The sequence below is a fragment of the Myiozetetes cayanensis genome, unplaced genomic scaffold (assembly GCF_022539395.1).
Source record: "Myiozetetes cayanensis isolate MyiCay16 unplaced genomic scaffold, myiCay2020 scf4, whole genome shotgun sequence".
Classification (NCBI taxonomy): domain Eukaryota; kingdom Metazoa; phylum Chordata; class Aves; order Passeriformes; family Tyrannidae; genus Myiozetetes; species Myiozetetes cayanensis.
In genome coordinates, this window is record NW_026087631.1 from 52,024,460 (window position 1) to 52,047,522 (window position 23,063).

The 23,063-nt window shown below is 39.4% G+C and overlaps 1 protein-coding gene across 1 annotated transcript in view; it reads left to right on the plus strand.

The window, feature by feature from the left end:
* Positions 1-2,256: 2,256 nt before the first annotated feature.
* Positions 2,257-23,063, plus strand: part of FAM169A (family with sequence similarity 169 member A) — a 38,717-nt gene continuing 17,910 nt past the window's right edge. Inside the window, exons 1-6 of the mRNA XM_050329631.1 lie at positions 2,257-2,416; positions 15,927-16,064; positions 17,535-17,634; positions 18,603-18,688; positions 20,077-20,248; positions 22,208-22,387. Coding sequence (XP_050185588.1) covers positions 15,930-16,064; positions 17,535-17,634; positions 18,603-18,688; positions 20,077-20,248; positions 22,208-22,387 — 673 coding nt within the window. The 5' untranslated portion in view covers positions 2,257-2,416; positions 15,927-15,929. The remainder of the gene's footprint in view (positions 2,417-15,926; positions 16,065-17,534; positions 17,635-18,602; positions 18,689-20,076; positions 20,249-22,207; positions 22,388-23,063) is intronic.

The following is a 23,063-nucleotide window of genomic DNA, read 5'->3' on the forward strand; positions in this document are numbered from 1 at the left end:
AAAAAAAAAGTCTTTTTTTGAAATGTAAGTCCAAAATATAATCAGTATTACTCTAATTAGAAGAAAAAATTAAGAGGGTATAAACTTTGGCCCTTTTTCTCTAGCCAAGAGAGCTCTGTCAAAGCTTGTCGTAAAAGGACTTTTAAGATGACCACTGATTTTTAAAAGTGCTGTTGATGCTGTCTCCCAAACTCCCTCTTGTAATCTGTTTCAGCAAAGTTACATTATTTTGTGTGGTGGGTTGACCCTGGCTGGATGCCATCTGTCCACCAAATCTGCTCTGTCACTCCCCTCCTCAGCTGGACAGGGGAGAGAGAATATAACAAAAGGTTCATGGATCGAGATAAGGACAGGGAGAGATCACTGAACAATTACTGTCATGGGCAAAATAGACTCAACTTGGGGAAATTAGTTTAATTTCTCACCAATTCAATCAGAGTAGGATAACCCAAAATCTTAGAAACACTTTGTTCCTCAACTCCTTCCTTCATCCCAGGCTCAACTTCCCTCACAAGTTTCTCTACTTCCTCTGTCTGAGCAGTGCAGGGAGACAGAGAATAGGTATGGTGGTTAGTTCATCATAAGTTGTCTCTGCTGCTGCTTCCCCCTCAGAGGAAGGACTCCTCACACTCCTCCCCTGCTCCAGCATGGGGGCCTCCAAGGAAAACACTCTTCCACAAACTTCTCCAACGTAAGTCGTTCCCATAGACTGCAGTTCTTCACAAACTGTTCCAGCATGGGCCTCCCAGAGGATCACAAGTTCTGCCAGCAAACCTGCTTCAGTGTAGGCTTCTCTCTCCATAGGTCCTGACAGAAGCCTGCTCCCACACAGGCTTTGCAGAGTCACAGCCTCCTGTGGACACATCCACCTGCTTTCAACATGAGATCCTAAATAGGCTGCAGGTGTGTCTCTACTCCACCATGAACCTCCATGGGCTGCAGGAGACTCTCTGCTCTAGTGCCTGGAGCACCTCCTCCCGCTCCTTCTTCACTGACCTTGATGTCTGCAGAGTTTTTTCTCTCACATGTTCTCACTACACTCTTGGGCTGCAGGTGTACAACTTGTTTTCCCCGTTCTTAAATATATTACTCCAGAGGCGCCACCATAGATGCTGTTGGCCTTGGCCAGTTGCGGGTCCATCTTGGAGTTGTCTGGCATTGGCTGTGTCAGACATGAGCAAAGTTTCTGATGGGTTCTCAGAGAAGTCAACGCTGTTGCCTCCCCACTAGCAAAATCTTGCTGCACAAACCCAATAATTTGAACATGCACATAATAATTTTTAACAAACTGAATATCTGTTCCACTAGTCCCTGGAGTGACAAAGCTGTCTTTGGTACATAACACTGAGAAGCCCATGGAGTGCCTCCTGTACCCCAGTTTGTGCCCAGCCTTCTTTGTCCCACAGATGCCACTACAGCTGTGCACCTACTGTTTCCCCACTTCAGAGCACGGGATCATCTCTATAAAGCAAGGGTACCTTCTATAGCCAGAGTCAAGGGTAAATGCTATCCTCTCACAAAAACCTTTTTTTTTTTTTTTTTTTTTTTATTTTGGTGTTCTTCAGCTCCCTGGCATGCAGGTCTTTCTGGGCGTGGACACTCAGGTGCTGTGGCCAGTGGTGGCCGATGCTGAGGAACAAGGATGAACATTTTCCTTTGGTAAACACTTCTGCCAGTACTCCTCGCAGAACCCCACTTTGGTGAACTTGAGCAGCAGTGAGACCTTGAGCTGGCCCATGGTGTGTCTGTTGGAGATGGGGAGGCAGCCCTTGCTGGCTGGATCCATGAGGCTGCCATTCTTGCAGGCGGAATATTTCACCCCTGGCCTCATGGTGTGCTTAAGAGACTACGTGTGGTCTCGCTCCTTTCTCCTTGCGACTACCACAGATCTCTGAGGCAGCTCTGGGCTCCCTCTGTGTGCGAGGACCGCAAGACAGGTGCCACCACGGCGGCGAGCGGTGGTGTGGGTACCACTTCGGCCGCCGATGCTGGCCACGGAGCAGGTTCCCGGGCTGCCGCCGCGCTGAGCGATGGCACAGGTACTGCTCTACGTGCCGCGGTGGCGGGGGCGGCGGCGCAGGTACCACCACCCTGCCTGCCGGGTAGCAGGTGCCCCACCCCGCGCAGTGAGGGGCCGAGGGCGATGCGGGTCCCGCAGCCGCCATGGCGGGCGGCGCGGGGCGAGCGGCGGCTCCGGGCGTATCAGCGGGAGTGCGTCAGCGGCGAGGGGCGGGGAGGCCGCCGCGGGAGATGATATCAGGCGCCGGGCAGCAGGACCGGGCAAAGCCGGAGGTTTGCCGTGAACGCTGTCAGGGAGCCTGGTCGCCTCCGGCTCTACTTTCGGCTCTACCTCCGCCTCCATCTCTGTCGATCCCTGCGCCCTCGCCCGCCGGCTCCAGCTGCCGGGCCGGCTGAGGTAAGGCGCGGCGAGGTGTCGGGGTAACCTGCCGAGGCGTCCCGCATCCCGGCGCAGCCCAGCCGGGCCCGGCCAAGGGGGAGGGAGGGAGGGAGCGCAGCAGGAGGTGGGTGGGCGGGCCCGTGCGGCCGCTGCCCCGCGGCCCCCTTGTCCACGGCAGGCGCTCGGTGGCCGTGGCAGTGCCGTCCCCATCCCCATCCTTGCGGTATCCTCGCCGCCGCCCCCGGGGGCACCGCGCTCCCGCCGCGGGGCAGTGCCCGGCCCCCGCCATGCCCTGCTGCCGTCGCTGCCCGGGCAGGGCCTCGCCGTGCCCGCTGCGGACCGAGACGGCTGTGCCGGGCGGCGGGGCTCGCCAGGCTCCCCCCAGGCTCGCCCCTCCTCGCCCGGCCTCCGCGGGGCTTGCGCCATGCCGAGCTTGGTGTGAGTGCTGGCCCAGGCCACTCCACGATGGCCAGGACCAGCCATTTTTGGTGGGGTCTTCTATTATGGCTTTGAAATTTACGTATTATAGCATGTAGGATCCATTATACATCCATATACCTTTAACATAATTTTAATGCTACAGAAGCTGTCTCCCACAAAGATGGCTCTGTGTGTGTGTGTGCGTGCAAATGCATGTGGACACGCACAGCCACACACCCACCTCCCCTCTTCTGTTTTCCTGCGTGTGATTTGTGGGTCTTTTTGAATTTTATTTTGAGGTAAGGTTAATTCATTCTGCTTAAAACATGGACAAAACATCTTTCCTAAGATGCCCATTGATGGAGCATTCCGATCTTGCTTATGGAGTGCTACATGCAGCCTGAGAAAGTGCGTTACGCTAAGAGCTAGAGCAAAAGATTTTACTAGCATTAATGGAAAACAAAATACATTAACTCACCAAATTTATATATGTTCTGTTCAGAGAAAACAATGAAAGAATAATCTGTAAGCTCTTCTGAGCTGTGGCATTTTCAGTTATTAATTATCACAAATTTGGAAAGCGAGCCTGTGGTATAGAGATACAGTCCAGCTGAAACTCGCCTTTTTGCGTATGTCCATGCAGGAGAGAGGAGGGAACTCTTTCCTCTTTTTGCATAAGTGCACATACTCGTTTTCTGTGTTGGGCTGCACTGCTGGTCACAGCTATATATTATAGGCCATAAGTTTTTATGGGGAATATGCATTGTGGCAAAGTGAGCAGTATAATAAAATCAGTGCTGCCTCAGTGGATGTCCTTTAGAAGACTGCTGCAGGTCAGAGTGATCATGGTCTTCCTTCTCCATCAAACTCTTCGTCTAGGAACTTAGTGCATCTTCTCTCTGTTTCCTTAAACTTATTGTTTAATTGTCCTCTGCTTAATTTACTGAAGAACATCTTGCTTTTTGTCTTAATGGAGGCTAGTGAGAAGACATTTTAGTACCCTTTTTCATAGGGGGAAAACATTAGGGCAGAGAGTGTTATATATGACCAGTATTTAAATTCAGGTGTTGTCAATGAGCAACTCAAATTCAACAATGTGTTATGAACTGCTAAGGACTTTGATATAGCAGCAGGTTTAAGTTATTTTGCTGTTCCCCTTTCCCTAGTCTGATCTTACGTATTCTTCATGTGGAATCCAATGTTTCAAAGTGACTTTCTTTACTGTTGTGCAAGATGAGTAATTAAGATGGGATTCTACTCTACTTTTATAATTTACTTTCTCTAACAAGGCATGATCCAGACACATAGTACAAATCTTTTTGGAGTGTTTAATAATTAGTCCCTTTACAAAGGGGCATTACTCTGAGAAATGACTTGGAAAATACTCTTAATTTCTTCAATATGCACATTAAGGTAGATAATATCTCTTTTTGCTTTAATGATCAAAACTATGGGGGTTTATATGTGTGTCTATGTGTGTGATTTTTTCTTTTTTTTATTGCCTATTAGTGTTGTAAAGATAATACAACTCAAAATTATATTAAAACTCTTCTTATCCAGACATCCTATTAGCACAGCTTGGTGTAAATAGTGGTACTTGCATACCTAGTCCAGTGCAGAATCTTTGCCAGTGAAAAATGGAGTAAGTTCACTTCAGAATTAGGGCTGACACTTACTAATGCTTTTATTTTCGTGTTTGAGACAAAAATCACTAAAAGAAGAACATGAAATTTGGTGGTATTCATTTGCTTTATGTTTCTTAGGTGTGATGATAATTAGTATCAATCTCTTATTTTATACCAATCAATGAATATCAAGTAGTGGTGATCATTTAAAGGTGTTACGAATAATGTTTCTAAACTTCAAATTCGAACAGTAATATTAGAGCTGAAGTAATGTCTACTTACACTTATTTTCACATTGCTGTTCCTTAAATATTTTTTCTCTGCAAGTTTCTAGCTTCTCATTTCTGCACAGATAAATACCTTAGCCCCTGTTCTCAGAGTTGTATTTTGGCCGTGACATTGTATCAACTATACATTCCAGAAAACTACAGTCATCCTTTGGCCTGTAAAAGTTTGGGGCAGCTGTGGTAGAGGTGTATCCTTTTCTTGAAACTGCTTTCATCAGTGTATGTCTCTTGGGTAATAATTTTGTAAACTGTTGAAAAACAGAAAACCTTTTTCTTACAGTAGAAATGGTGTTTAAAAACTAAATCATTGTATCAGAATTCAACTCTCCTCTCAGACTTAGGCTTCCAGCTGTTGCAGTGTGGATTAAACAAGTCTGAGTGGAAAAGCCTGCTCTAATATGTCTACTGCATTGCTTTAAATATGACCAAAATGGCATCATGCAGTGACTTGATAGCAATCCCCTGGTATTCTTGGAGTTTTGTCTGCTTTTGCTGATTTTTTTTTTTCTGAAGAATGGGATGTGACAGCATGTATTTATCAAATCATTTTAAATTTAGTCAATATTCTTCACTGAGCCTGATATTTCGAAGATGCTTTTAAGTAGCTTGCTAAAAGATGTAAGAGAATCCTGTCCCAAGAGAGTGATGAGCTTTCAAATCTTCCCTAAAATCTCACAAAAATGAGTGAGAGTTGTCAGGACTAACATATCTGTTTCTTTGTTTTCAAAGTTAACTGGAAAATCTACTATTGTTTTAAATTATACATCTGTATGTACTAAATGATTAATTGAATTGAAAATCTAGGGAAATCCTTTTGTCTGAGTTGTGTACTGAACTGTTATACAACCTATTCAAAGCAGCATTTTTGATTTGTTTTCAAATCTGAGTTATTCCTCTCTTGATCCTACACTTCGTTATGTAATGAATTAATATCTTATGTTACAATGCTGTACCTCCATATTCATAGGGTCAGCACCTGTTGCTTTTGCTTATGGTTAAAAGTTGTTTATGGACCAGGATGAATTGAATTCACTGTTATCCTTTCTTCTAGGCTTCACTAAAACATGTAAAGTAAGGGTGGTTAAATAGGTTTGTTTAATTCTCTGGGTCACTGAAGTGGAAGAATAATCAGTAAAGGTGTGGTCTCTGTCAAATCAGTAGCCCCTGAGGCAGTGTAAGAAAAATACACCTGCCTTTACCAGGCACTGAGTATTGGTAGACTTAGAAAGGTATGAAATGCTGTGTTCATCCTAAATGACTTCATACTTCTAATGCACTAGGTGTAAAATTTTAAAGGAGTTCGTTGAAGGAGCAGGAGGTAATAAACCAATTCCTGGCAACTAAGGGTTAGGGTGAACATTGATTTAGGGTTAGTATAATCAGTTAGTAGTGCTAATACTGTTCTTTTTTTTTTTTTTTTTTTTTTTTTTTTTTTTTTTTTTTTGAAGTACAGTACGGTGGTATGTTCAGAGGTCTGGTTAGCTTACTTATCTTGTTCCAAACCCACCCCTAACAATCAAGTAATGCCTGCATTTCTAGTGAAGAGAGGTTATTGAAACTTTTAAAGCATTTTGTTTGTTTTTTCAAAAAATCAAGTATACCAGTAACAGGGTAGCCTAGGTACTAGGAGGTATAACTTAGAAGTTTGAAACTTACAGATGTATTGCAGTGAGAAGCAGGGAAAATGCAGTGTATTTGTATAACTGTGTAAGTTCTTGGAATGTCAGGATGGTTGTGGACTGAGATAAGGACAGGAGGACACCAGGGAGGAGGTTGTGTGTGAATTCCTTTCTGCTATTAGACATATTTTTGCTCAAATTCTCAGACATAGAACTTCAGTCCTGTAGTAACATGTTTATTGATACCTAGTGGATGTATGTTGGTGGATTTTTTTTTTATAATACAGCTGTGATAAGTTGAACAAAACCAGCAGTGGCTATACCCAGGCAATTGTGGTAAACAAAAATTAACTATCGGCAGTTACGAGATTGCTGAGAGAGAAGGTAAACACAGAGCTGCTCAGGAATGAGCTCTGTTAGCGATTTTGCAAAATCTTGATTTGGATAATAGCAAGTATGAACAGTGGAAAGAAGAGATTCATCTGGGGAAGAGGGACATAAGCCAGTTGACATCTGAACAAATTCTTGATTCAGACTGTGAGCAATGAAATGCTCCTTTTGATGTTTTATTCTCCTTTTCTTTTGGGAACAGGACTTGTACACAAACAAGAAATACCAGACCTTGCTACCTTTTTTTACCATCTGGAACGGCTTACAAGATGCCTGACTCTTGCCTAGCTTCTCAGTCATATTGATACTAGGTTTGAAATTGTTTTACATGCTTGTTTTTCAGAGGATTGAGTTTAGTTCCCATTTTATAGCTTTAGTTTATATATGCCTATTTTCCATCCTTCTGAAGACAGGATGAGGAAGACAAACATATTCACTAATGAGTACAACTGTGAGCTAGACAAGGGTAGTCTGTGTGGCCTTTGTAAAGGTGAGGAAGTATTGGTGCTGTTTGCTGTAGACATATAGAACTGTTTATACCTACTACTGTATTTGAGAGAATGATGTGTCACCTAGGATGATAACTTGAAATATCTCTTCATAAAAGGGCTGGGCTAAGATGGAGTCTCAGTAATGACTCCTTATCCTGTCTGCAGCCCACGCATGTTGCCTAAAAACCCCATTACTTCCTTTGAACATTGTGATGTGTGTGATGTTCTTGGGATATGAATTTCACCTTACATTTCCTTTGAGAAAGGCGAGGTAGAATTCCTACTAGTTATCTGTGTCCCTATCTCTTTTGAAGTTCTTTGGTCCCACACTGTTTTGGTAAGTCCACAAATTAAGTTGTCTGAGAAGTTTATCATTCTGTTGTAATTCATCATTTGTTATGTTGAGCAGCTGTAAGAATTTGCTACAGTAGAACACCAAGCTCATATTAAACACCGTCTTTTTAGCCATCTGTTATCTTCTGAAGATAATTGTAGTATTTTCAAGATACTGGAATTGGATCAAAAATTTGGAGATTTCCCTTTCTGGAAAACATTGCAATTCTTAATCTATGGTGAGATTTAAATTGTCACTGCTTTGAATGTGTTATAGTTACTCTACTGTTGCTTACAGGATTCTGATCCTCAAGCTGTTGTGAATGTGCTATAGGGTCATATAGTCACACTCTGAAACATCTCAATTCTGTGTGCTTGCTGGTTTGCAAGAAAGTTTTATGGTTATCTAACAGGGATCTCTTGTTGCAGCCTTTTTTATTTTCATTCCCTGCTTCTCTTCTATCCTCCTTTCTGCATTTTCATTTGAATCATCCACAAAAACAAGTCATTTGCTGCTTTCTTAGTTAGATACTGCTTTCTTAGTTGTAGGTCTCCTGTTGCAAATGACACTAAAAAGCAGGCAAACCCATCAAACCCACTTACAGATGATTTGAAAAAAGATGGGATACTATTTAACTGTTGAATTTCCTACAGCTCCTCTGATGAAAGCCATGACATCCAGAGACCTCATGTGGCATAATTGCAGCTCAGACAACTGTTTTAGTGATTCCTTGGGTTGGAGAGTGTGATTGCAAAGCTTAATCACCTGCTTCTCACTGTTAGTAGCCATGGTCACAATTTCTTGAATTTTCATGTTGAATATTTTCAAAGTGGCTGTAGGGAGAGCTACTGTTCTATGGCTGATGAGAAGTAACTCATTAGACTGTGCTAACATGTATCTGTGCTTGGCTAATCTAATAGGTGCAGCTTTGACGTCCACCCCAGTGGTAGGGATAGGGGATAGGACAGCACAACCAACAGTTTTAAAAATAGATGCAAATACGTACAGAGGGTTACTGCAATTGCCATCTCACTGTGGTGTTACGTTAGTTATCTTAGGCTTGATAGTCCCCCAGCTGTCTACCCAGATTCAGTGGATTTTTTTTTTAAGTGTGGTAAAAGGAAAAGGTGTTTTTTTTGTTTGTTCTTATCTGTGAAATCCCTAGATGTTTTTTTGAGGTGGCCCTTGCAAACCAGAGGGATAATGTTAGAGGACAGTGTGAAGGATTGAGAAGGGAACAAGGTGCCAAGAAATACAGGTGCCAAGTGGGAGTAGGAGATGATCTTCTCATAGCAAGCAAATAAAGCTGCAAAATATTGCCTTGTTCGATGCCTGGAGAAGCAGGAGGCAAATGCATGGAAGCTGGGGAAGATGAGCGGTGTAAGAGCAGCACGGCTGTGTGTGTCCCAGGTAGCCCATCAGCCACCTGAGAAGGGAGGCTGTGTATGGGCTCTAAGTGCCGAGCTATAGAAGGTCATTAAGAGCTTTAGGAGCAGATGGTGTGGGGTTTAAACTGCAGGGGCAAAACTGGAGGGAGCTGAGGATGGAGCTGTAGAACTGCACACCAACTGCTCTAAACTGCTGAGGTGTGGAAAGGGGAAAGAGTAGTGACCAGAGAGGAAAGTGTGGGTCACTAGGGTTGTCAGTGGAGGTTTGTTATTATTTTCTTAACCCCTAGGCAGGTTTACCATGTGTAATGAAGGGAAGATAGAGGAAAATCAGAGATTAGAAAGAAGAGTGAGTGCTGAGTACTGAAAGATCAGATATATGTCAGAGAGAGGCAGATCCAGGAAATAATAATCGTACTTAGCTATATCTTTCTGTCTTTTACATGTTAATTATTTTAAAACACAATTGGAATGGTTTTCATTTTGTGTGTAGGTATATTCACCTTGAATCCGAGAAGCTGAAAGGGAAGGCATGGAAGGTTTCTTTAAGAAAACTATTTTTTCAGATTTATTGGTTGGGGTTATTTTGAGCAGTCTGAGAATTTTGATTTGGTATATCTTTCACTGTAGGAAGCACTTGTGCATATTAGTTTCCAAAACTTCCTACTGAAGGAAGTGCGCTTCAAGAAACCAGATGATAATCTTATTAAAATGTGAGGCAGTAGAAAAATGTGTCTACAGGTTAGTAGTTTGTGTATGTCAGGACTTACTCCTTGACTAAAGAGGCTGTTTATTTAAATATATGATTTTCATCACTTAAGCAAAACGCCAGTGGTGTTGCACAGGTGCCTAACTGGACATATGCCTAAGAACCTTACCTAGCTAGGTGGGTTGGAGAGTGAAGTTGTGTATCTTCTAATACTACCCTGCTACCTCAGTCTTGGTAACTGATAAGTTTTCTGTCCTATTTTCATTAAAGCAAAATAGTTTTGTAATTGTTAAGAGTTAATTTTTTCTGCAAATCTATATAAAACTTGGTTAAACCCCCTCTTTTGCACTCTATTATCAACTTGTTTTATATTAGCACATTTTAGATGCAGTTTAGTCTTTTAGAACTAGCAAATACTATGTTTTTATTACATGTTAGAACATCCTGGATAGATTTAATTATAGAGTGAACTTTTAGATACTCTTTAAGACTGTTTTGTTTTAATGAAATTCATATGCTTTTTTCAATTTTTTTTTAATTTAAAGAAATCATGTGCAAATACTTTTTTTTTTTTTTTTTTGATGTGGAGGACTCTTTCTGTCCTTGTTCATGTTTCATTTGACAAGAGGGTGTTCAAACCCAGTATTTAGAACCCTTGACCATAATTCTTGCTGGAAAGTTGGATCCTATATGTAGATTTGTTAATTCTGTTCTATATATGTAAATGAAAGTTACACTGTGGTGGCTTATTAATGAGTGGAAAGGATTGGCTATTTTTGTTTGTTTATTTGCATTCAAATCAACAGCTTTGATTTATGTGTCTGATAGAAAACTGGAGTTGCATAAGCTGCTTCAAGCAGATTATGGGTAATGTGGTTGGCATATTAATCCAGAGATCTTGCTTGATGTTGACAGCAATTGCTACACCACTTCCCTGTGTTTCCTTAAGAACTTTCTATTTGTGATTTTGTAGGTTATAAACCCTGTTGTTTGGGGGTTTTGTTACTTTAAACAAAACCAATACAAATAATTAACAAACATATTTTTCCTTTTAGGAAAAAAATAAAACCTAAACCAAAGCAAATTTATCTGAGCTGGCAAGAATTTGTATTTCAGACTGATGTGCCTATATGCTTGGAAAATGTGAACAAAAGTCATGCTGCAGGGAACTAGCATTTTTATGTCGTAGTGCTGGGGTGCAGATAATGGTTTGAAGACCTGTTCGGACTATATAAAACCAAGCTTTTTGAATTATACCCAAGAAAACCTACCTCTAATGAAGTAGTTTTTTTGGGTTTGAGTTGTCTCTTCAATGTGCAATCAAATAGTGTATTATTGTTGCTTCTTGAAGCTGGTATGGTTTTCAAGAAATCCAAATGTACACTCTATTGTTTAAAATTTAAACAACTTCTCTTTCCTAAAATGTCTTCCTCTTCCTGCAGTAAATGTACATTACATTACAAACTAAAATTAATAGTTTTAAGAGATGGGGATATTTGTAAACCATAAAAGCTTTGTCACAGCAATAGTCTAAATTGTTGATTGTGGGACAGGTTTTCTTCATCTATTCCAACTTACAAGAATCATGATAAATCAAGCATGTACTCTCTCTATAAATATTTGAATTATTATTTATCTTAGCATAGGTTTAAAATTTACTTATTTTTACATTAGAAAATGATAAACTACCTCTTTATTTATTTAAATACTTTAGACTGTATTTTTATAGAAACAAGAAAAAGCTACATTTAAAAACAACCCCTCCCAATTTAAATTATTGGATATTGAAGGAAGAAGAAACAAAACGAAAATGTTTTGTATATGTAACAGCTGGTAGTAAAAGCAAAGAAACATTTGTGTAATTTGTCTTTTAATAGAATCAGTTCTAGGAGAGCTTTAACAGTTTTAGAAGTAGCAGATGTGATTTTTTTTTTTTTTTTTTTTTGTGGTTAAAGTCAGAAGACTGAGGATACCACTTTTAAGAAAATTTATATTTTCTTCCGTCTCCTATGTAGTTTCACAGCTTTCACCAAACCAGTAATTGGATGTTGCAAGGTGGGAAACAAACACAGCAAAGTGGATGCTCCTGGCCCTCAGATCAAGATGATTGCTGGTTTCATGCCTCATCAGTCTGGGCCTGGAGCATAGCTTGGGACTTCTCTGGAATTGATGTATATATGGAGATACATATTTGATTTGTTATTTATGTCTTTTCCTACAATGCTAGCCCAGGTGTAGCTTTCAGCTAGTCTGGGAGATCATACTAGGATATGGATTATATTTTTAAGATAGAACTTGTTTAAAGGTGTTAATGATTCATAAGAAATGCATGATTGTCCTGGTTTAGTACCCTGTTCTGCACCCTGTTGTCTCTTCCCTAAACTACAAATCATAATTAAAAAGAAAAAAACAACCCATACTCACGAATTAAATTATAATTATTTATTGTTAAACACAAATTTAAATCTGAAGATTGTTTGCCTGCATGATTATTTGTCCCAAATATTATTTCATATTGAAAAGACTTTGGAGGATTGTTTGTGGTTGGGTTTTTTTTTTTTTTTTTTTTTTTTTGTTTTGTTTTGTTTTTTGGTTTTTTTGAGGAAAATGAACTGTGCAGTTAAGTTGTGCTGTGTAAATAACTGTCTATTCCAGTACTTGTCAAGTTTCGATACAATTTTTGTTCAAGTATCTCATGATCTCAGTAAAGTATTTATCATATTAGTCTCTCTGAGGTAATGATTATTTGTGTTTGTAGATGAGGTATTCGGGCAGATCAGGTAATGTGTCTGTGCTCACATTAAGTCTGTGCTACAGCTGGAAATTTATCCTGATTCCTCTAAAATCCTTGGCTGTCAGCCTAACCACTTAGACTTCACTTCCCCTGAGATAAAGCCACCCCAAACCAGCTTTAAGCTGTATTTAAGCCCTCTGACATGCTGTAAGAAATAATACAGGTTTTGGCTTCTTACCTTTCTGATGTTTTGTGATACTCATTATTGAGGGCCTTCAAGGGAATAAACAGATCTCTCGATTCCTGCTGAAATCCACATATGAGATGGAAACTGCGTGTACTGTGCATCTCTCCTTCATGTACTTCAAAGGTGAAACAGGGGTTGTAGATGTGATTTATACTTAAACTGGTTTGCAATATTACCCACTTATTCTATGTTTAACTTTTTTTTGGCCTTAAAGCTTGTAGTAATAAAGGTTTTATGAATAAAGAACTGCCTGTGTTGCACAGGAATGTCTTCGCTTATCCTGTTAAATATGTTTTCTGAATTGATCTCTTACCCTCTGGTGCTGCAGTTGTTCCTAAAGAAGGATGTGCCATTTCTTGTTTAGTAGCTTGCATAAAGTTGACAAGGGAGAAAGGCATACGATTCTGTATTAAAGCAAATATTGCTCATGTGAGTTTATTGCACAAAATTTTTAATACTATTATGTGAAATGATATGGTTTTAAAGAGCCCAAGATTTATTTTGTTTTACTTGAAAAATGAAAAGCTTGTTTCATTTAAAAAGTAATATTTTTTTCTCCCCCCTCTAAACACATACTTCTAATATACTTTTTTGTACAAATGCTCATGATGGGTTTGGTTGCTTAAGGCTGCAGTGTATGTGCTTGGTCCGCCTGGCTGTTTGCCAGCAAACTGGAGTGGTACCCCGTGAGCAGAGCATGGTCACACATGTGACAAGGATTTGACCTGACAGTTGTACAGTCATGCAGTGCACGGAGGCTTAGAGCAACAAAGAGGGCCATGAGGGACTGCATAGCAGAGACCTGTGATGTTCCTACTTCCTCTGCAGCAAAAAGTGTGTTAGTGCTCTTGTCAAGGAAACCGGAAAACTGTTTTCTCCTGCCCTTTGTCTCTATCCTGTTTTACTTGAGACTGTCAAGATGTGGAGCTGTTTGTAATTTTACTTTGTATAAAACACTGACAAGCCAGTTTTGATTTTGTGAGGGTCATTCATTACTGTTGGAAGACATTTCATTTGCGTTTAGTATGTTATTTTGTATTTCAAAATTAAGATGCTTGCATTTTGGACTATTGAATTACTTCCTTATGCTTTACTGTAGATTGGCACGTAATATTCTTCTTTTGTCACTTGTTTAAAGCTTTTAATATAAGTGTATAACTTTGTGAACAGTTATTGATTTCTTCAGGGAGAGAAAGTACATCATGCAAGTGTATGAGAGCTTGTGATTGCATGTCTGATCTGCTGTGTGGTACAAATGATACGAGAGGTGCTGAGTAGATTTTATTTCATTCAGTCTTGAAGACTGCTCTGTACTGTTTTCTTCTGCATAATATGTTTTCTGTAAATGCTATAAAAGGAGTTGAAAGTGACCGAAATTGGGTTGGTAGTGAATAAAAATGGGAGTGTGCTATGTGAAAGAAGGTAACCAAACAACTAAACAGAAAGAAGGTCTGTGAATGATTTTGAGACTAATTTAATTAATTTATTAATTAGCAAAAGAAAAGAGTGTGTTGTCTTTTTTGCTTATAAGCAGACATATAGTTGCTGCTTTTATTTTCATAGTGGTGTAGTGGTTGGAACTCAGATAATCTACTGAATTTCTTATTGCATGCTCTGGTCCTGCATAATTTTACTCTAAAAAAATGTCAAGAATTATTACCTAGGGGCTGAAAACTAGAGTTTGCAGCTTGTTTGTCTGTTTGTCATGTAGTAATGAAATTTCAGCTCAATTTGTTTGTTATTATCGGAGTTATCCAAGCACTTAGGTATTTCTGTAATAATGGAGAGGGGTTTCCCCTTTCTGTGAGCATACAGAAAATTAAATTTTGTGTATTTCAGGAATCTGTATTCCTTTACAGCAGAATTTACCTGGCCTGTTACAGCTAACCAAGTTCTAAAGCTTTGCCCTCTTACAGAAATAGTGTCATGTACGAGATTGCATGGCTTCTTCTTGCAACGTACTTATGTCAGCGTAGTCTATGTGCATTGGTTACAGTATTGCTGGTGTGATTCAGGACTGTAATGGGGGCAGTGGTGGATGAGTTTCATCCTTGCCAGCAGCTCCTCTGGCTGCTGTGCATTGCTGCTGCATTCAAAAGCTTGCCCATGTCACCTTTGGCTCTTGAACTCAGTTTGCTTGCAAACTGGAGGAGCAAATGGAGTTGGTGTCAGGTGTCTCTTGCCTCCTTCTGCCCTGTTAGGAAGGGCAGCACCTGAAATGTGGGAAGAAACAGGTGGAGAATTAACAGATGCAGCTAAGTATCTGATAGGGGCAGTAAGCAATAGTAGCAGGAATGTGAGGGACTGCAAGAGAAAATGCAAATAACAGCTGAGGGGAAGGAATGACCTGAATTTGAAAGGAAATGGCTGTGAGGAATGTGTGTGTATATCTGAACAATACCATTCATGGAAAACATTTCTGTTTTTTTCAGCAACAGCATTAAAGGTGGCAGTTGTAGATGCTAGTGAAGTCAGGTCTGAGTTTGTTGTTCAATTTTAACAGGAAAAGAAATCACTTTTGTAGAAGGAGTGGCCTCATCTGTTCAAGAAACTGAATACTAGTATATTATTGCTGTTTAAAGGCTTTTAAAATGCAGACTTTTAATTGCTACTGGGTTAGTCACAGTAAGTTCTTTTGCATTTGATTTACCTGTGTCAATAAGACACTGAATGATGGATTAAATAGAGAGGACTGAAGAGAAAGTGGAAAAGGAAATCACTGCACATGAGGATTTAAAATAAAACTAAAGAAAAAAAAAAAAGACTCCGTAGTGGAGAGTAGGAATTGTACAACTTGTATGAAGACCTTTGTGTTTGAGTGTTTGATCGCGGGACAAGATCAAAATCCCTGTGTTCCTCCAGAACACGTTTTCATGAACTTGTGTTAGTTCATGCTTCTGAGAGTTTGTGACATGGCTTGAAAGCGGCTGAGGGGTCTATTTCTGTTTATGGTTTTATAGACCTGGAAGCACCTTCCTGAAGAGTGCACTGGGGATTCCAGACGCTCTTGTTCATCTTAATTTGGCATTCCTTTGACAAGGAAAATTTGAATCTAAGAGTTTTCAATGAATTATTGCCATCTATATGAAGATAGATTAAGATATTGTTTTAGAAACTGTCTGTTAATAGTCATCATCCTAATTAAGTGGCTGGAGCATTTCTCCCTTCTGTCACAGGTACAGAGGACTGTAGTGAACAGCAGAGTGGGGGGGTTTAACAGTCTTATTTACACATACGTTCTATGTATCAAACTCCTACTTTAATAATGTTGTTTGTTTCTCCAGAGGATGTCATTCCCTGTGGATATATTGAACAACTGCAGTCATGAGGACTTGGAGAGCTCAGCAGATGACTTCCTCTTTGACCTTCGTTGGGGGTATCTAGACTGTCCTGCATTTTTCTCTCTACCAGACCACCGCAAAGTAAGAACTAGAAAATACCACAGTCCTAGTGTTCTTAGTATACTTGTAGATTTAGGAATTAAAATGCTCACTCTTCAACTATTAAATGACATAATTATTTTAGCAAAGCTTTTGGATTTTCCAAATTCAAAATTTGTGTGTTAAACTCTACTTATTTTATTTTGTAATTGGTATCACTGACTGTCTGGTGCTTCTAGGCAGTGGATCTGTATTCATTAAGTACTTTAAAAAAAAAAAAACACACCAAAACACCAAACCAAAACCATAACCTTAAATCTTCAACTGATTATTCTAAACCTTTACTAAAAAGGACTACCTCATGCAGTCTCAAATATCTATCATCATAACTAAGGAGTTTATGTGTTATTGAAACTGATTGGCTCTTTTCATATCTCAGTCCTTCAGTGTACTTCATTCGTAGTTTTGATTCTGATTAGTAAGTTTCACTGATTTCAGAAGTGATTCTTTTCTCTCTATCTGAAATATTCCCTGCTGTTATTGAACTCCAGTAATGGCTATCTGTGACACTTCTGTGTTTCTTGTGCGATAGGTTGGTTAGTGTTGGTTCTGTCCAGATAAACATTTCTGTTAGAAATAAAACCAGTAGTATATAGCCTTGATGAAAAGTGAAGCTGAGAGGATTCTCTGTGGGACCTAAAGGTCAATGCTGCAGATTCCTTGGCAGAAGCAGAGTCTTGATTACTTTCCTGCATTTCTGCAGGTATTGTATGCTGAAATAGTTGCTTGAATTAATGTCCTAATTTGTGACAATAGCCTGTCATAGTCTTAAATTGGTTAAGCAAGTTTGTTTACCACACTGTTAATGTCTGTCTACTTTTTATGCTTTAATTAAATATAGGAAACGTGTATTTAAATATCAAAATGCATTTCCTGAAAGGTACTCAGTTCCTTAAAGGAGGATTATTTTATCCTCTTCATGTTGTTTGTGAGGGGAAAATCAAGCAGCCAACTTCATAATTGCTAAAATGTGTGCAATTTAGGGGAACAAAACCCTTTTGAATCCAGCCTTCCCATCATAGTACTTTAGAACTTGTTAATAAACAACAGTTTTGCTGTGCCAGTTTATTGCTGTGCTTGACTGCTTCATTCTTCTGCTGGCTTTGACAGCTTGCGCAGTTGGGACAGTTGAATAACCTAACGCTGGCTCCTCGCACACCTTACTTTAGTTATGCGCACAAATGCAAACTGTTGACAGAACAGAGAAGTAACAGTACAAATTACTGTAGCTAAATCTGCCACAGTGTGAGAGTCAAGCTCTTTGTAATGTAGTCTGTCTTTAAGAAGAGATGTCTGAAGTAAGGGCTGGGGTCTGATGCTTGTCCTTTACAGTTTCTGTTAATGAGTCGATTTTCAACATTCATATTGTTTACCTTGCTTAATATTCTCTGCATATTTTACTAATGTTGTTTTAGTAAGGGTCTACTGAATTATTGTACATTCTCGTTTCAGGTTCCTATTAGCTTGTCAACTGTGGGCTATGTTCCTCTTTATGGTGAAGAGCAGACACACAAAGTTCTTGCGCTGTTTGCACCATGGGACTCGCTCACAGGTGTCATTTTAAGTTTTTTCTCTCTCTGTTGCTGTATCTTCTTTTTTTTGGTGATAAATACATGTAACCAGGCCCTTGCTCATTCCATGCTTCTGTAGCTCATAACTTTGGCAATTGAGCATTTGTTGTTCGCTGTCTTCTTGTTCACATACTATTATTTTTTGTTGTGAATTCATAGAGACTAGTAATAGAACTTTGCACACTAATCAGAGCAGAACTGAACTCTTGAATTCAGAAGATATGTAGGAAAACAATGTGGTACTTGTCTGAACCATGGTATAATATGTATCTCCTGATCTCTTTATGTACACTTCACCTCTCCAAAAGGAATTTATTGAACATTCTTAGAATACATTAATTTGCCCATGAATTTAGATGCTCTTTTTTGATAGTGATTGATCAGCATCAACTGTAAATTATCTTTAGTTTGAGATCCCAGCACAGGTCTGGCTAAGATGACATCTCAGTTTGTGTTCCCTCCCTTCCTTCCTCCTTCCCTTCTCCTTTCCTTCTCTTTCTGTTTAATGCCGTATATAGGATTGCCACAAATGCCTATGGATTATACTCTTCCTGACTCTTACTCAGACCATCAGCCTTTTTACATTCATCTAACTCCCTAAAACTTGCACAGTTTCAGTATCAATATCCACTAGCAACCCAAAATATATGTATGAATGAGATTCCCCTTGGCAAGCCCAGTTTTTAATGGGAGGAGGTGCTAGAAAGACAGTGTTTATGTCTAGAAAAATAGTTCCTTTATATTATACTGCACAAAGTATGCATTTGGGTTTATTATTCTCAGTTATCAAAAAATATTTGGACTAGGGAGCATTTCATATGGGCGCCACATAGAACATGCTTAACTTGGTTACTACAGTTTTATTCCTGATGATGTAACAGTTTTAGTGATTGTGTTTCTTTTGGAATATAAGAATCACTAACTATTTATTTCCCTTGTTTCTTTCAAGCTGTAGCCCTGTATCTTGCTGACCAGTGGTGGTCAATTGATGACATTGTGAAAACATCTGTCCCTGCTAGACAGGGGCTTCATCAGGTAAAGCACTCCAACATTCACCTAGCAATTAATCTTCTACTTCAAGACATGGCAAATAGCTAATGTGCAAGATACTACATGTTTTCATTTAATTTAGAAATTAGATGGCTGTTCCAAGTCAAAGGAAGTAGAGGAATAGGTACTACAATCAGGAAAGGAACCTGTTTGTGAGAATAGTGTCTAGAGCAAGAGTGACTCTTGTACAGTAGCTTCATATGTAGATTATTTAGATCTTAACGACATTATGAGTTTTTTCTTTACTCTTTAGAACGTTGTTATCTGGTTGTGTTGAAACACCTTACCAGAGTGGTGGATTTTAACATAGCAGTACCTGTTGGTCTTATCAGGAGACTAGTAAACCAAAAACATCTTCAGGAACCTGTTTGACAGAAGCAAATTGAAGCTGGTGGCTTGCATGAGGCTGTGGTGAGGCATGCTGGCTATTTATGAGGTCTGGAAAAGTAAGTTGCCTGGTGTCAGCTTTATTGTTCCTCATTGGCCTTTTTTAACATTATTGACACCAGTGTAGCATGGAGTTATGGGGTTTTTTCCCAGAACTGGGAATCTGTACTTTTCCAGGAGTGAAATTTATATCTGCCCAGGGAATCTGGGCACTTTTGTATTTTCTCTAGAGAATTTGGCATGTAGCCTTGCTTTCCTTGTGCTTCTTAATGGTAAGATGTTGATTAAGTCAGGAAAGCTGAATCTTTTACAGGTGGGGTAACTGAGACTGAGCATTGGGAAGAGAGCATGATTGCTCCTTCCTTCACAATGGGTAGAATAGTGGTGAGCTTAAATTTCATATACAAAAGGAACCCCGCAGGTCAGAGAAAAGGATATTGAATTCCTTGTTTCATGCCACAGAAATTGTTGTAACTAGTTTTTTCACTACATCATGTCCTGTTGCCTGCCACTCTATCAGCATTGATTGAGCGTGCCAAGTCCTGCTACCCTGTGAGGCTCATCACGTCTCCTTTGTAAGACTTCAGTTACCTCCTAACCTGGGAAGTCCAGGGCTGGTGTACTGCTACTGTGTTTGGTAAATGTTTCTTAAGTCCAAAATAGTTTTGAGTTAAATCATAACATTCCCACTCCACTGCCCTTCTCCCAGCACTTCTCTCAGCTTTTATGCATTGCATAAAGAGTAACACTGAAGTCATGAAATATCCTCTCTGGTAGTGATTTATACTTAACCTATTGCTATATCTTCTGAGCATCTCCTTCCTCTCAAACAAACCCCAGAGAGTCATCCTGCTTTAGCACTTACAGCTTTCCTTGAGTCCATGTGCAGCTGTGTTAACTGTCAACTTTGAAAAATAAGGTCTTTGATGTGTGGATATTAACAAATCTGACTGATCTTCTAAAATGCTTTTTCTGTGTTCCCTTAGGTGCAGTCTGTCGGAGAGAGGATTGTTCTCTACGTTCTGAATAGAATTATCTATCGAACGCAAGAAATGGAAGGAAATGAGATCCCATTTCTCTGCCATGGAAGCAGTCACTATGCTAAGATCATGTGGAAAAAAGGAGAGGCTATTGGATTCTATTCTGTTAAACCTACAGGTAGGAAATTTGAAGACTGTTGGATTTGGGGTTCTAAAGTTGTGGAGATAAGGAGCTTATTTGAAGAATATTGTATGTAGGCTTTACAAGCCTTGCAGGACTATTGAGACGTTGTTTTCCAATAATTGTAAGAGGTCACATTGCTGTTAACATCTGTAACATAAATGCTTACATGCTTTAGCAATTTAAGAAAGTTCTTAGATTTCTTTATATTCTACAAAACATATTTGAAACTGTAAAAATTTGATATACTCAAAAACTTTTTTCTTTCTTTTTCTTTCTTTTTTTTTTTCTGTTAAACAAAAAGTGTGGGTTTTTTCAGTTATTTACAGTTGGGTTGGACTATGCTTGTCTTGAGTTAGCAAAAACTGAAGGCTTTTCTTTCTAGGCATTATCAGTATTCCACTCATTTTTCAGTGTGTGCTGTATTCTTCAAATGAGTAGTCTATATGGAAGAGTACTGTTCTGAAAACATGGTTAGGAAGAGGTGAAGCTTTTCTAGTATCCCAGAGGATACCCAAGTAATGTAACCTCTCTGCTCAAGTTTTCCTTGCTTGAAAAATAATCATACAATGGCTTGCATTGGGTTGGAAGGAACCTTAAAGACCATTTAGTTCCAACCCCCCTGTCATTGCAAGGACACTTTCTACTAGACCTGTTTGCTCAGGGGATTATCCAACATGGCTTTGAACACTCCGTGGATGGGGCATTCACAGCTTCTTTGGGCAACCTGTTCCAGTGTCTCACCACCCTCACATTTCTTCCTAATATCTAATCTAAACCTGCACTCCTTCAGCTTGTGACCATTACCCATTGCCCTATCGCTAAAACCTCCTGTGAAAAGTCCAACTCTCTTGTAGGCCCTGTTCACGTACTGAAAGGCTGCAAATAGGTCACACTGGAGCCTTTTCTTCTCCAGGCTGAACAACCCCAACTGTCTTATTCTTTCCTCATAGGAAAGGTCCTCCAGCTTTCTGATCATTTTCCTGGCCCAGAGATAAGCGTCATTGGCCTTAAAAATACAAGGTTGCAAAGACTATGTTGTGTAGACAGCTGTATGCTTCTCTTTGGCCTTGTTAGAGAAGAGGGAAATGTTTTGGCATAGTTCACACAGATTCACAGAAAAAGGGCCTGAAAATGGATTGGATAGTTAGTAGACTATTGTAATACCATTGTATGACATCCCTTTGTCACCATTGAGTTCATAGCTACCCTTGGAATCACAGAATATTCTGACTTGGAAGGGACCCACAAGGTTCATTGAGTCCAGCTCCTAAGTGAGTGGCCCATAGAGGGATCAAACCCACACCCTTGGCATTATTAGCTCCAGGCTCTAACTGGAGTACTTATGTGTTTTGACAGTCTATTCCATCTTTATTAAATTATGGATAATATGTTGTTTTGGGGAGAATTTCAGTGTAAAGTCTTCTAGGTTTTTTTGTGTCTTCATTTAAAATATCAGAATTATTGTTTCAATCTTTAAACAAGAACTGAATTAGTCTTCAGATTTGTCCTAAGTAATAATGTAGTCACCATAAAAGTGCAATTCAAAAATTTTGTTTTCTCCTATTCCCTCCTCCATCTTTCAGCTTCATTTTTATTACAGTTTTCCTATGGAGTTGTATAGTGAGATTTCAATGTGAGCCTTTCCTTTCTATCTTGTCTGTTATTTTCTGGTACTACAGGCTTTTTCTATTCTATTAATCTATTGGTATATCTTGGCAACACTACAAAGCTTGCCTGAAAGAGACAATAAATGACTGATAACAATGATTTATTTTTAATAAAGTTATAAATTATTTTTGTAACTTTATACTACTTAGTATTGAATAGTTTGGTATTTTTATAATTTATAAAACTTCTTATTTGAATATGCTAAAATCCATGTTGCAGCATGTTAGTCAATATGCAGTATGTGACCCATACTGATGGATATTTTTTTCCTCTTGATTATTTCAGGAAGTGTTTGTAACTCATTTTTTCATCAGGAGTATAAACTGACAGTGCTAGACTCAATGTTTGTGAGAAAGAAACATCGTGGGAAAGACTCTGGGCTAATCATGTTGGAAGACTTTGTGGATTCCTTTACTGAAAGGCCTCTGGGCCTACGATACCCACTGTCGTCCTTTGTGTATACAGGTGGGTTCTTTAATTTGTTCTTCTTTGTAGTTTCTTCACATGTCCAGGTGAGTCCTGTCATTCAAACTCAGTGTTTGTGAACTCATCCTCAGGTTCTATATTAAATGTTCTACACTTTAGAGAGGGCTAAAAATCCTGATTTGTTTAAGATGAAGTAGTTCCTGGTTAGATTTTTAATCCTCTGCGTAAGATTAAGTTATTTAAACTCTGTTGGCTTCTGGTACACTGTCATCTTCCCCCCACCAAACCTGAAGAATGGGCTGAGGTGTTTCTGTGTGTGATCTAATGTATTTCTTTGTAGCCTCTTTTCCTTGCTCACACCTAAGACTTATGAGGTCACTTAAATCTCCTGCTTTCTCTGAACTTCTGGTGAAAAGGACGTAGTAGGCTATTTTTTAACTTGTGTATCAGAAGGCACAGTTCTAAAATACAAAGAAAACACTTATGGTTCTTCAATTAGCAATGTAAGAGAGCTGTGTCATGTAGGAAATTACATGGATTGTGGAAACTATGTTCTTGGGACTGTGCTCAGGCAAGAAGCACATTTCTTTTGCCCTGTTTCTCAAAGCATGTCCTAGTCTTATGACATTTGCTAGAGTTCCTCCTATTTTTATCTGACGTTCTTAACCACTGGAAATTTTCTAATTTTCCAGCTACCACTGTCTGTTGCTGGAGC